The 15203-nt window shown below is 41.7% G+C and overlaps 1 protein-coding gene across 1 annotated transcript in view; it reads right to left on the reverse strand.

Annotated features, from left to right (window-relative positions):
• NECAB1 (N-terminal EF-hand calcium binding protein 1) overlaps positions 1-15203 on the reverse strand; it is a 332817-nt gene that overhangs the window by 36102 nt on the left and 281512 nt on the right. The window contains exons 7-9 of the mRNA XM_068237605.1: positions 12041-12153; positions 6149-6225; positions 3223-3276 (exon numbers count right to left, since the gene is read on the reverse strand). Coding sequence (XP_068093706.1) covers positions 3223-3276; positions 6149-6225; positions 12041-12153 — 244 coding nt within the window. The remainder of the gene's footprint in view (positions 1-3222; positions 3277-6148; positions 6226-12040; positions 12154-15203) is intronic.

Below are 15203 nucleotides of genomic sequence, written 5' to 3' on the forward strand. Positions count from 1 at the left end.
GGAAGAGGTAAGGCCACCACTACCTCCTGTTTTTAAATGTTTTTATACTACCTTGGTGCCTCTGTTATACAGCCTAGTATAACTCTATATTTGTTAACTAATTAGAATTTGTAAAATTCAGATGACTACAGGGAACACAGATGAATACAGGGACCAGATAGCAAGACCAAGGCTCAAGGGGCCTGATTCACAAAGCGGTGCTAACAGTTAGCACCCTGGTGAAAAGCCCTTTATCATGCCTAAACTCAGTTTAGGCATGATAAGTTTAGGTGTGATAAGTTTAGGTGTGATAAGTTTAGGCGTGATAAGTTTAGGGGCCTGATTCACAAAGCGGTGCTAACAGTTAACACCCTGGTGAAAAGCCCTTTATCATGCCTAAACTCAGTTTAGGCATGATAAGTTTAGGTGTGATAAGTTTAGGTGTGATAAGTTTAGGCATGATAAGTTTAGGTGTGATAAGTTTAGGCATGATAAGTTTAAGCGCCGACTGGGTTAGCACCGCAGTGCACAGCTGATCAAAAGTTTTACGCTAGCAAAGTCTGGTGCACTTCGTATAAAGTTTAATGGTGCTGCTTTGCGTGCGGGACTTTGCAAGCGATCTAAACTTATCTAAACTTAGCATGCCTAAACTTATCACACCTAAACTTATCATGTCTAAACTTATCACACCTAAACTGGCTTTTCACCAGAGTGGTGCAATGGTTATCATGCCTAAAGTCTCTAACTGGGTTAGCACCGCTTTGTGAATCGAGCCCTAGGTTTGATAAGTTTAGGCATGATAAGTTTAAGCACCAACTGCGTTGGCACCGCAATGCACAGCTGATCAAAAGTTTTGCGCTAGCAAAGTCTGGTGCACTTCGCATAGAGTTTAATAGCGCTGCTTTGCGTGCGGGACTTTGCACGCTATCTACACTATCTAAACTTAGCATGCCTAAACTTATCACACCTAAACTTATCACACCTAAACTTATCACGCCTAAACTGGCTTTTCACCAGCGTGGTGCAATGGTTATCACGCCTAAAGTCTCTAACTGGGTTAGCACCGCTTTGTGAATCGAGCCCGATGTATCCATATGGGAGCTGAACAACACTGAAAAACTAATGTATATAAGAATATCAAAATATTAAAATGTCTATATTTGCCTTGAAATGCAAAATAAAATGGAATTCCTGGACGGTGCCATTGAGGATTAGGACTTTATCTCATCCGTTTATTTTCACTTCAGGTTTGCTTTAAAATTACACACCTGCCTCTCATGCAGTACGCTGGCAACTATGTGGGGCGCAAACGTGGAAGAGGAGTCTGGACACATCGGTAGATGGTGGCAGGTCAAGTATTAATGCAGGGGTACCGGTGGGTACATGTACGCTATCACGTAGAACATGTAAGAAAAGAACAAACAGGGAGGGCTCATAGCGCAACCAGCTAGTTATGACAACACCTCCATCTCTCCAGTGATATAATACTCCTCCACCGTGGTGAACTCCGTGCAGATACACACACCCCCAATGCGCCCGCACTCACCCAGAAGGCTAGTGGATGCAGTGCACGGGACGCAGGGGAATTAAGGCAGCGTGTGTGGAAGCGGCTACCCGGGATTCGCCTAAACATTTGTACAAAGTGCTTTACCTCTGACATTTGTGAGTGCAATTCTTGTCTTGATTCTCTTAATAAATGCTTTTACACTATATGGAGCTGTTTTAGTTTTAGTTATCGGTGGATCAGCGTGATTTTGCCTGCCCCTCTTATGCCATTGAATCCTACCTCCGGACATATTGGTGACCCTCTGGGTGAGTGCGGGCGCATTGGGGGTGTGTGTCCCTGCACAAAGTTCACCACGGTGGAGGAGTACTATATCACTGGAGAGATGGAGGTGTTGTCATAACTAACTGGTTCCACTATGAGCCCTCCCTGTTTGTTCTTTTCTTACATGTTCTACGTGATGGTCTGAATTGGAGGACTGATATCTATCCCTGGAGTGTCGGCATATTCAGGGTCCTGTTCTCTCAGCAGAGACAGTGGATTCATGTGGATGGTGACATTTGAATTGTTTATATCAGTTCCAGTTTTAGCCATTTAAGCGTGGTCATTATATTTTTATTGACTCAAATTGCATTTATACAAGTGTTTGTGACCTGCGCACCACGTGATTGCATATATTTATCCATTACCGCATGATTTTTTCTCGTATGGTACATGTACGCTAGGGGGGGGGGGGGGGGCAATGACCTGGGTCGACAAGGTGATGTCACAAGGCCAATTGCCAAAAGATTTCATGCTGAAATTGATCAGGAATCGGCTTGTGGTTTATGGCGGCCAACTAATTTCTGTTTGATCAAAATGAGATCTGTCTATTGGGCGTTCGGCTGCTAAAATCACTAGATGTATGGATACCTTCACATTTGAAAGCAATCGCACATATTCTCTGTGTCTAAAAATGTATACTTTGACTGCTGAGTGCAATTGAAGATAGCTTTCCTCTGGCTAATGGCATATGTAATTATTGCTGGCTGAAGCTCTCTGAGGCATGTGCCTTCACTCTGATCCCTCCTTTTTTGCTGAAGTGATTCAGCTCAGCTGTTGCCAAGGTGATCTATCTGTACAGCAGAGTGAGGAGGGAGGGAGAGAAAGGAGGAAGCAGAATCAAGACAGAGGCAGAGTGTCCTCTGCCTTTGCCAATGTGACAGGGATAAGCTATCTGCAGATAAAGTATATTTTATACACACAGAGAATGCATGGGATTGTTTTCAAATGTTCTTTTATGTAACTAAGAGTAGTTACTGAAATTTTAGTTTTGGGAGTATAATAGCACTTTAAGAACATGGCTATTTCACAACAGCTGATCATGTAAATACATTCAATATACACAGATCATTTTGCTGCAGGCCAGAGTGCTGTAGACTTTAGTTCGCCTTGTACATGTTAGCCCATGCAGAAGTAGCCCAGCATGGTCTGATGGTTGTTTCACAACAGTCACAGTTTTAAATCGTGATCATCTAGCATTTGAATTTTACTGTAAAGGAAGAGAGTTTTATCAACTGAGTTACTATCTTTTCTTTATAAATCTCATATTACCTAGCACTTAACAATTCAAAAGAAACATTTAATTGACTAAAAAAAATGTAAAACGTGCTCATGATTGTTATAGATGTCAAATTTGGAAGCATTTACAGAACACATTTTAGCACTTAGTCTACTATGGTAAACAATGAATCACTCACAGAATTTGTGGTGCTTTCTAAGACCTCCTCTTCCGGGGGCTCCAACTTCAGGTCCTGTTCAGAAAACAAAGCAAAGTGCAAAACAAATGTTAGTATAAGATGACATTTGGTATCATTGGATTTATTGTAAATGCATGTCCATAAGTATGTCAATACATTAATATCATACTGATATATGCTGATGCACTTTAATTTCAGAACCGCTCTCACCATTGAAGACTTACTTGTGGCAAACCTCAAAGATATCTATTAGACTTTGGAACACGGCTAGAGAGAGATTGGCATTAATGGAGTTAGACATTGATATTGGCCTGTGGCACTCGGCTTGCAGCCGGCATTCTGATTCACCCCAAAGATATTCTTTGGGATTTAGGTCTGGACTTGTTGAAGGTCAGCTAAGCTTTTCCCACACCAGACTCAGGAAATCACTGGTACGTTGTACTTTGTGCACATTATGCTAAAACATAAAGATGTCCTCCCTAAACTAGAACTGAAAACATTGTCATTGTAAGCTGTAACATTAAAGAATAAGCAAACTTAAAAGCTAAATTCATCTAGCATTCAAGCACTGCAGAGAGAGAAGCAAAAATATTACTCTAAACCTTAAAGACTAAGCTTTCAATATAATTTCTTGAGCTTTTACATCCATGTAGTCTAAAGAAGGTCTATTGGAAGACTGGAAGCTTGTTAAATTGAGCCAATCATGGCATCATCCTGATTTAACTTATGGCTAAGGCAAATAATATAAATGACCAGCAATCACAACCACAAAGATTCCAAATGTATTTAATAATTTTCAAAAATATGCTATGCAATATAGTGACACATAGCACATCTGCTGGGAACTTGCAATAGTAAATCACAAATTTCTCTGTCTATGGGAAAATTAAGTAATAGTCCGTAGAGAAACTTGATCCAACCAGTAGAATGCAAAACATTTAGAGGACATCAGATAGCAGCATCTACATGTGCCTAAACATGTGTCCATTGGTTTAGTGGAGCTATTTTGGACACAACCATGTCAGTCCTCAAGCCAAGAGAAGTGAAAAAACGTGATCTTGAGGATGCACACACACAGCTCTGGGCCTCCCTGTGATTGCAAGCAGTTTGCAAAATGTGGCATTAAAGTGGGATTGTCAGCCATAAAATCAAATTCCATTTGCCCACTGCTCTTTGTTTATTATGCAGCCCGCAACCTTACACTGTGTTGCAAGCACTCCAATCTAATCAGAAATGTTTGTGCTGTAAGAAATATTATCTCAGTCAGCCTGGTTCTATTTGATACATTGCTGACGAGAAGGAAGCTTGTCATCACCCCTCCCACTTACCTGTTCCTCACTGATTGGCTGAGGGAAGTTCAGTGTGAAGCTGCTGATATATGATCTATGCTGTTCTCACTAGGGATGGTCGGAATGCCAATTTCCGATTCCGCGGTAAATCCGCATTCTGCCATTGCCAAATTACCGATTCCACTTTCCGCTACCAATTTCTGCATTCCTATGCGGAATTTCCGCCGGAAATCGCGGAAATTCCGCCCGACTTTAACATCGATTTTCTCAATAACTATAAGGTCTTTTTGAAAACTTTTTTTTGCATCTTGTTCAGAAGATTCTGTTTAATAAACCCTGAAAATTTGGTGTTTCTAGGACTTACGGGGGCTTTGCTATTAACCGTTAGAGTCGGTGGATTTTTACAGTAATGTAAAATGCAGAAAATAGACAGGTGCAGATTTTCTGCTTTTTAAATTACAGTAAAAATCTGCCGACTTTAGCGGTTAATAGCAAAGCCCCCTTAAGTCCTAGAAACACCAAATTTTCAGGGTTTATTAAACTGAATCTTGTGAACAAGAAAAATACCTTATAGTTTTTGAGAAAATTGATGTTAAAGTCGGGTGGAATTTCCGCGATTTCCGGCGGAAATTTACATCCGCCTACCGCACTTGAATTACCGATTTCCGCATTCCGATGCGGAAATGCAATTTCCGATCGGAATTTCGGAAATTGCATTTCCGCGGAATCCGAATGGGCATCCCTAGTTCTCACAGGTTTTTACAAAGAAAGCTAGATAGGACAGTGCAGTTTCTATGAGAAAAAAAGAGTAAGGGAGGAAATGACATCAGGATTGGCTTCAGACAGAGGGAATAAAAATGGAAAATGCCAAGAACAGTTTTCTCTTTACTATATAAAATTAACTGAAATCAAAACGTGGACTGTAGAATTCAAATGTTATGTAAAAAGAATAAATATTTATTCACCTTTTTTTTTCCTGGGATAGTATGGCTGTCCCTGCTGCTTTAAAGAGAAAGTGCTTCGCTGCCCACCGCAGACATCCAATTCTGTGCAGAGGAGTTCTTCATTTATCATCTGCCCTGCACCTTACTGGAGCTTGTTGTGCCCTTCACAGATATACCATCTGTGCACATACGAGAATTGTGAAGGGCACAACAAGCTCTACCTTCATCTGAGCAAGTTTTTTCCCCACCATCCAAAAACATAGTTATATTTGTTGGCTAATGCTACTAATGGCCACTAATGAACTGTACAACTGCTAGAATACTTAGACTGATGTGAATAGATCAATGTTTTCTGCAAAGCTTTGCAGCCATCTTTTCTATGTAAATAATAAGAATAAATAGAATAACGTTGCATTATTACAACTGCCACATCCCCTTTAGCAAGTCAGGAAAGAAAAAAAATACAGGAAATTGCACATGAATAAAATGTATAGTTAGCTCATGTTTGCCTAGAGCTGTCCTTTATGCTGCCTGTAAATGTATGTTATGCACAGTTCTCTGGGTTGTACAAGCTCTGGCACCATTAGGGTTATGGTTCAACAATGGCCAGTAGAGGGAGGGGCTAACTGGCTCTTTGCAAATTAGAAACACATTGATAATAATAATAATAATAATAATAAGAGATTGTAGTACCTTTTTCTCCAGCCTGTCAATTAGTTTCTGAAGTCTGTTTATCTGGGTCATCCACTGGTTGTCTTCCTCTAACAAGCCTACGGGAAGTATAAATAAATAATAGAATGGAAAATATTCAGGATTTTGTTCTTAAGTAGGCAAGAAGGGCTGTTTCAGTGCACAGAGGCCCTGCAGTTATACTGTTCTAGCACAGTCACGATTTGGCATGCACATCTGAGTTAAACAGTTGTTCAGTTACTGAGAGTCTTTACATAAGAGACTTAAACTGGCAAATAACCCATAGCCATAGTAATGTCAGTGGAGCTGCCACAGGCAGTGCAGCACAGTTGCTTCAGACCTGTAGAGCTCAGTGGAGGCTGGGCTACAATCTCCTAGCCAATCAAAACCAGGCATACATTCTTTAGATGGGATATAATCAATTTGTACCTTCCATTGGTCATTTAAAGTAAACTAGAGAAGTGAAAGACTAAAGATATAATACATACCCAGGGCTTCCTCCAGCCCCATAAGCTCGTCTGAGTCCCACGCCGTCCTCCCGTGGTCTGCTATTCAGCCGTGATCAGCCCCGGCAACTGGCTCAGTCATGTCAGTCTGGGTCTACTGTGCATGCTCGGGATGTCCACATATGAGCAGAAGCCCCAGACTGGACCCGACTGAGCCTGTTAGTGGGGCTGATCGCTGATGAACAGCATACTGCGGGAGGACGGCGTAGGACTCAGACGAACTTATGGGGCTGGAGGAAGCCCGGGGTAGGTATCAAATCTTTACCCTTTCACGTCTCTGGTACACTTTAACACCTCAAGACATTAGCACAGTTGGGATCTGATCTGATATGCTTCTATCCCTCTCCATATCACAGTGGCGTAGCAATACCCCAGCAACCCCAGGACTCCAGGGGGACCCGGAGATGTGGGGGCCCTCGCCTCCTCCCTCTCCCCACAGGCGTAATATTTACCTGCTCCAGGACTGCGAGTCTCTTCCATACATCAAAGCTGCAAACTCTCTGATGCCATTCTCCGACTTCCGATCACATGACCAATGAGAGTCACATGATTGGGAGATTGTGAATGGCAGCAGAGAGTGTGCGGGTATGATGCATGGAGAAGTCCTGCAGCACTGGAGCAGGTAAATATTATATTACACAACTCCCTGTGCTACTCTGTAATGCTCTCAGGGCAAAGTATGTGCATAGGGGGGATTGGGTAATTTAGGGAGGAGTTTGGATCCTGGGGGCCCCATGACAATTTCACATGGGAGCCCTATGGGTTGTTGTTATGCCCCTGCGGCCTGCCCTACCACTTCCCATTGTCTTAGTTTCACTCCTGCGTTATGTCAGACCATGTTTCTCCCCTTCTTCCATGTTCCATTCCCACTCAATCTTCTAAAGAACAACGTCTTCTGGATAAATGTTAAATGAAAAAAACAACATAAAGGTGGCCATACATGGTACAATTTTTTTCCGATTAGATAATTTAGTTTGATTATTCCGTTAGATCGAATATAAAGATTTTTCCAGCATGTCCGATCAGATTTATCTCGAAAAAACTGGATAATCGTTCGAATTTCTTGATCGGAAAAAAAATATTTTCTTCTTTCATTCGATTCGATCATTTAGATCGAAAAAACGGGAAAATAAAACGCTTTTATTGTATCGTGTATGGCCACCTTTATATCGACCAAGGGAAGCACCTTTTTTCATTGGATTTTCTGTTTTGTTTTTTTGGGGGATTTAACATGTAATTCTTACAAATTGTATAACTTAACTGTCCAGAGTTCAACCTGGGGTCCGATTGCTCACCATGCACCCTTTTTATGAGCGCATAAGAAGTATATTACATCAAGTATTTATAGTTCAGACGAGTTAAAAACAGCCTGCCAAACGTTAGTGAAGATTTAGATGTCTGAGTGTCCTTCCAACGTACATCCTGCCTGGTAATGCACAATTATTGGCTAAGGAATAAAATATTTCTAAACCATATAATTTATTTGAATTGGAAGATCCCGTGCCAATGAGGGGACAAGCAAAATAAAAGTCTGCATTCTTCTCACAAAGCCAGTACGCTTTAAAGCACACTTGAGGTGACGGAATATAGAGGATGACATATTTATTTCCTTTTAAACCACAAATCGCCCGGCTGTCCTGCTGATCATCCGCCTCTAATACGTTAAGCCAAAGACCCTGAACAAACATGCAGATCAGGTGCACTGACTGAAATCTGACTAGATTAGCTGCTTGCTTGTTTCAGGTGTGTGATTGAGACACTACTACAGCCAAATAGATCAGCAGGGCTGGCAGGCAACTGATATTGTTTAAAAGGAAATAAATATGGCAGACTTCATATCCCTCTCACTTCAGGTTCCCATTAAATGAACTATAGTCGTACATGTGCTCATATGGCTCATCAATAATTTGTATAATATACTATTAATAAAAAGAGAAAACCCTTTTTGAGATAAACTATGAGAGTGGTATGGCCTGATTGAATACAAATAGATTTATAAAAATACAAAAAACTTAATTGAATCCTTGCAAATAGGAGCTTCATATAAAATCATACATAGCAGTGAATACCTCAGAACCCACCCCACCCACAGAAACCCACAACTACCAGACAATACTCCTAAAGTCTAGTACTATTAAAAAAAAGATGAAAGGTGATAATTTTCTCTAAGGCATTTTCTCTATGATTTAAAGGAAACCTGAAATGATTTTTTTTGTTTTCCTTACTCTGGGGCTTCTACCAGCCCCCTGCAGCAATCCCTCCCCCATTTCCCCCTACCTGCGCCATCCTGGAACGACCCTCTGAGTTTTATTACAACCGACTTGCACGTCGACGGGCACTGCACTTGCATGGCCCGGGATGCGCGCATCCTCGTTTGCGCTCCCAACAACAGGAGAATCCTGCGCAGGTGCAGTATCAGGTCTTCTCATACTGCGCCTTGACAACGGGAGCACGATTGAGGACACCCACGACCATGGCCGCACAGGCACAGTGGCTGCTGACTTGCAAGTCAGTTGTAATTAAACTTATCCGTGGCGGGGGACTGAAGGATCAATCCAGGTATGCAGGTATCCAGGTATTTCCTTAAAAATATGATCTAGAAAATGTTGTGTTTAGTTTCTTATAATGGGCTAACACAGCCTGTTCAGCCTGAATTATTTGCTGATTTGTGTGAGGCTACTCTGTCCTTCACACAATGGGTAGCTTTGATATGTAATTACCTACAGAGGTGCTTGTTTGCATAGATAGCAACAGCGCTGCGTAATATGTTGGCGCTTTATAATACAATAAATAAATAAACAGATAGCATGGTTGCTGTTGTAATCCAATCTCCCTTTGATGGAATCTTGGTTCCATGTCTGGATACATTAGATCGGGTCTCTATTACACATATGTAAATGTCAAGCATGGGAATGGGACACATGAATCCTGACTTTATTATACCCACCGGATTGGCTGTTTGTAACCTATTCCCTAATGAAGGAGCTTGTCTAGAAGACATTAGAGGAGTTGAACGAAACTCAACATATTAGTCATCTGTTAATGTATTCCTTTTACAGATTGTTAGCTGGCCTCTAACTTCTAGCCCATATTTTTGAAATAAAAAAGGTTGCCGATCCATACGTGTATACACCTGTAAATATTTATGTAGCACAGACACATTTTTGTTCCATGGTAGGATCCACAATATAATGAACCTGCCACAGTTTATGGATAATTTTGAGGAAAGACATTTCACCACTATTATGTTTTTGGGATGTGGGAGAAAGCTGGAAGGTTCCAAGGACAAGTACAGGACAATTACAGCAGAATACAATGCTCCATGCAGAGAGTGTCCTGGCCAAGACCAAAACTTGCAAGATGAGAGTTCTGGCTGCTTGGAAACCATGCATGAGGGTTAAGAGTCTGCCTGTACATCATCTCAGCTGTCACGCTCGGTGGTATATTCTCCACAGTCAGCACGTAATGCATAACCTGACGTGAAGGAGACACACACGCAAGCACAAGGAACCAGGATATCCCCTGTGATAGTGCGAACGCACTAGGGGAGGAGAGGACCGACTCCAGTAGGAGATGTGGCGCACAGAGCAGGCGCAGATCCGAGCAACCGCAAACAATACTAAACAATATTGGCTCAGCGCAAAGTAGCGCTGAGCGCATAAACGCGAACTCAGAAGATCAGGGCAGGTAGGCAGAATGAACGCTTGTTAAACTAGTCACTGACTCAGTAACAGCAAGCGCCCATAAACAGGACAGACTGAAATGAGGTAGCCAATCGTGAACGCACCTCACAAGGACAGGACAGAATAGTCAGGAAACAGCAGAATTAAAGGCAGGCAAATGCAATACATACAAATATACAATAGATATGATATTCCTAGCGTATTACAATTACAGCTATCAATGAAACTACAAACGACTGACTAACATATGTATATATCGGCGATGAACCAATATATAACATAAGCAAGGAACACTGGCTAGGAACTGGAGCAATACAGGGAACAGGACTAGGAAGGATTCGCTACTTCTACGCAGAAGTGAGCGCAATCTATGCAAGGTAACAGGAACAGGACTGAACTAGCTAAGCACCGGTGATCACGATAAGCGCAACCTACCAAAATGTGCTGGAACTGACTGACTGAACACAGGATATAAACAGTTCGAGCACATATATATCAGCGACACTGATGTATTAACTTAACACGAATACAAGGAAAATAACAAACACGCTAGTATGCGTATATATCGGCGATGAACCAATATATGATGCAAGACTAGCAAAGTAACAAATACTGATAAACAAGAACAGGACTAGAAGGACTCACTGACTCCTACGCAGGAGATCAGTGCAGTACACATGAATTAACACTAGAACCAGGAACACGGTCAGGGGCCCAGAGTAACAGCGAGACAGGCTGATGCTGAAACTATGATAGCCCATGGAGCACTGCAGGAAGCAGCTCTTTATACTGAGGTCATCCAATGGGAGCAGACATGCAGATTCCCACACAGGTGAATGATAATCAATCACAAGCTGACAGCAGGAAAAGGCAGACAAAACTATGCAGGCTGCATGAAAGGAATTGCAGCTCCACTGCAACAGACAATGGGCTTCATTCACAAAAGAGTGCTAACTGTTAGCACGGCCATTTTTTTGCGCGAATGTTCGTGTTTGCGCGCAAGTAAATGTTTTTGCACAAAATCGTTATTGTTTTCACGTGCAAATGCGAATTTTCGCGCAAAACAGTAACGATTTTGCACAAAAATTTGCGTTTGCACACAAAAACGATAATGATTTAGCGCAAAAATGTTCAATTGCGCGCGAACGCGAAATTTCGCATGAAAAACAGCCGTGCTAACAGTTAGCACTCTTTTGTGAATCAAGCCCTTAGTGTGATTGCAAGCAAAATTATGCGAGCAAATGCATGTAAAGAAATCAAAAACTGCTTGTCTACAGTACAACTGCAGCCAGCAGTACATGCTGCAGAAGTGATCATAACATCAGCAGTAAAGGTGGCATCAATTTTGCCTCTACAGAGTCTTGACATCAACATCATTGAGCCAGTCTGTAATATTACTTGCAGAAGTAAAAGCAATAAAGACACTCAACGTTTTCAGTGGAGATGCTTACAACAACCACATGGCTACTTTCAGAACCTACAGACAAGCATAACCAAGAAAATGGCTGTTGTCATGTTCAACCTGAAGAGTGGTTAAATCAAATATCCATATGTGCATTTTATCTTTACTGTGCTTTCTTGGAAGGCACCTTAGCTAAGCTTATAAAAACAAATTATACTATTTTTGAAGTTGTTTTTACTTAACAGCACTTTTTCAGAAGCACCTAGGACATTTTGACAGTAGATAGATAGAATGACGTATATACCAAGGCTAAACTGAGGACTGTTGGGTGAAAAACTGTTATTTCTCTGAAGTCTTCGACTGGATCGTTTTCCTGTCCATGGAATGGAGAGGACATGGGGCTTTGTAGGACCTTGTCTGGAAGTACAAGACACATGTTAGAATATACCTGAATAAAAATGAGCTTTAGCTTTGACTCCACATACAACGATATTTTTCAGACATCAGACAGGCTAGTAGTTGCAGGTGGTGGTGGGGGGAGGGTGGTTAGGGAGTTGCCTGCTCTCCACAGCACCATTACATCCTCAGAAGAGTCAGCAGAAGCCTTTCTGGTGCCATAGGCAAAACATAACACTCACTGGGGCATATTTACTAAGCGCTCTTTGCATGATTAGTGCATCAGTGTTATCTTCGTAACACTTGCATTGCTAGGGTAACACACTATACTATTATTTATAACCCAGGTAAGGCCCATTTTTACTGAAGATTAGGGGATTTGCTCCACTTGCACCACCTTTGCTAATAAGGTGAGCTATTTATAAAGTAGTACAAGGTAGCAAAAGGCAAGTTTTAAAGGGTTTCTGAAGTGACATGTAGTATGATGAGATAAACAACATTTGCATTTACAGTGGCCATTTGGTTTTTGCTGTTTTGAAGTACTGGTTAAGGGCTCTGCCTCTGATACAGGACACCAGGGTTCAAATCTTGGCACTCCATGTTCAGCAAGCTAGAACCTATTCATTAAGGAGACCTTGAGCATGACTCCCTAACACTGTTTTTGCCTACTGAGCAAATATATGTAAACATACACAATTAAGAAGTACATTTCTTCCAGAGTAAAATGAGTCATAAATTACTTTTCTCCTAAGTTGCTGTCACTTACAGTAGGTAGAAAAATATCTGTCAGAATTGACAGGTTTTGGACTAGCCCATCTCCTCATTGGGGGTTCACAGGGATTTCTTTATTTTCAAAATGCCCTTAGTGATTGGCAGTTGCTCAGTCCAACTGCCAAAAAAGTGTACAGTGAGCAGGGAAGTTGGCCAGGATCATTGTATAAATCTTTTTCAGGGAGTGTCTTTATAAAAGAATAAAGGCCATGCTGAGAATCCCCTATGGAGAGATGAACTAGCCTAAAGCCTGTCGGTAATGTCAGATTTCTACTACTTACTGTAAATGCCAGCAACATAGGAGAGAAGTAATTTATGGCTCTTTTTACTCAGGAAGAAAAGTACTTTTTATTTTTATGTGTTTTAAAGTTTAAGATTTTCGCAACAGTTCCTTTTTAACTGTGCAAGATGTGAGCTCTAAAACATTAAAAGCTGTCATCATTCACCTGAGACAATAAAAACTTAAAGAGAAACTCCGACCAAGAATTGAACTTTATCCCAATCAGTAGCTGATACCCACTTTTACATGAAAAATATAATGATTTTCACAAACAGACCATCAGGGGGCGCTGTATGACTGATTTTGTGCTGAAACCCCTCCCACAAGAGGCTCTGGTACCGTACGGTACTCTGGGCAAACTGCCACAATGTAACAATGACACACACAGGAAATGGCTGTTTATAGCTGTCTGTTAAAGCCAGAACAGCTACATAATCTGCCCACAGTAACAATGTCACCATGTAATACATGTCAGAATGTGAATCTGGGAGAGGAAAGATTTTACAATGAGCAAACTCTGACTAAATCATGTATACATAATTATTGTAAAAATTAAGCACCTTTTTATATTAAATTATTTTCACTGGAGTTCCTCTTTAAACTTATTTTACATTTTTAACACACAAAATAAGACTGTGGGAGTGCTGTTTAAGATTAGGACTATAGATACAATTGGTTATCTCATCCGTTCATTTTCAATTCAGGTTCCCTTTAAAGGACATCCATAGCGGGAGGTATGTGGATGATACCATATTTATTTCCTTTTATGCAATACAATTTGCCTGGCTACCCTGTTGATCCTCTGCTTCTAATACATTTAGCCACAGACCCTGAACAATCATGTAGCAGATCAGGTGTTTCTGATATTATTGTCAGATCTGACAAGATTAGCTGCATGCTTGCCAAATAGAACAGCAGGGTAGCCAGGCAACTGATATTATTTAAAAGGAAATAAATATGGCAGCGTCCATATACCTCTTGCTACAGTCGTCCTTTAAAGCCAGGAAACTAGGACATTTCTACACAGACAGCCTCCATAGCTCTCTAAGGCCTAGTTCAAACTGGTGGTTTTAAAGGGAACTAGAGACGCCGACCATAGAAAAAGAAAAAAGATTTCATACATACCTGGGGCTTCTTCCAGCCCCATAAGCCTGGATCGCTCCCACGCCGCCATCCTCCGCTTCCTGGATCGGCCGGTACCGGGTCCCGTCACTTCCAGCGGACGTGGCCAATTGTCCGCATACACAGGGGCTCCCTCCATACCCGTACGCATGCGGCTGCGCAGTATGCAGCCGCACGCGTAAGGGTATGTCGGGAGCCTCTGTGATGCGGACAATTGGCCGCGTGCTGCCGCCGACTGGCCGACTGGCCGAAACTACGGGACCCGGAACTGGCTGATACAGGAAGCTGAGGATGGCGGCGTGGGAGCGATTCGTGCGTATGGGGCTGGAGGAAGCCCCAGGTATGTATAACTTCTTTTTGCTGGAGTCTCTGGTTCCCTTTAAGGGTGATAGGCCCCAGCATTTTACCCTACTTTGAAGTGGTCAGCATGCTGATTAATGTATGGGCCCATACATGGGTCCTGTTAGGGGTGCCATGTTTTAAGGGTGGTTAAAGAAAACTCTGTATACACATACATGTGTACAGGCCGCAGTGGTATGTTCCACAGTAAAGTGGATTATGCAATAACAGCAGATAAACACCTGGTTTTGCCCCTAAAATTATTCTTGTTGATTTATAAAGTGGCAACATATCCTGTGGCGCTGTACAGAGTAAGAAACAAACATGGGGTGGATAATAATACAGATAATGGCATATGGTAAGTCATTGGTAGACAGCATAGTAATTACAGTGACAAATGTAACATGAGTAACAAAATAAATAGCAAAATCCAAGGCACAAAAGGGTGAGGGAGTCCTGTCCTTGCCAGCTTATGAACAATTACTCAAATCTGGATAGCACAAGCCTTGGAAACTGACATATACAGTATCCAGGTGTCCAGATAACCGTCAGTGCAAAC

This window comes from Hyperolius riggenbachi, chromosome 5, assembly GCF_040937935.1.
Source record: "Hyperolius riggenbachi isolate aHypRig1 chromosome 5, aHypRig1.pri, whole genome shotgun sequence".
In the NCBI taxonomy this organism is placed as follows: Eukaryota; Metazoa; Chordata; class Amphibia; order Anura; family Hyperoliidae; genus Hyperolius; species Hyperolius riggenbachi.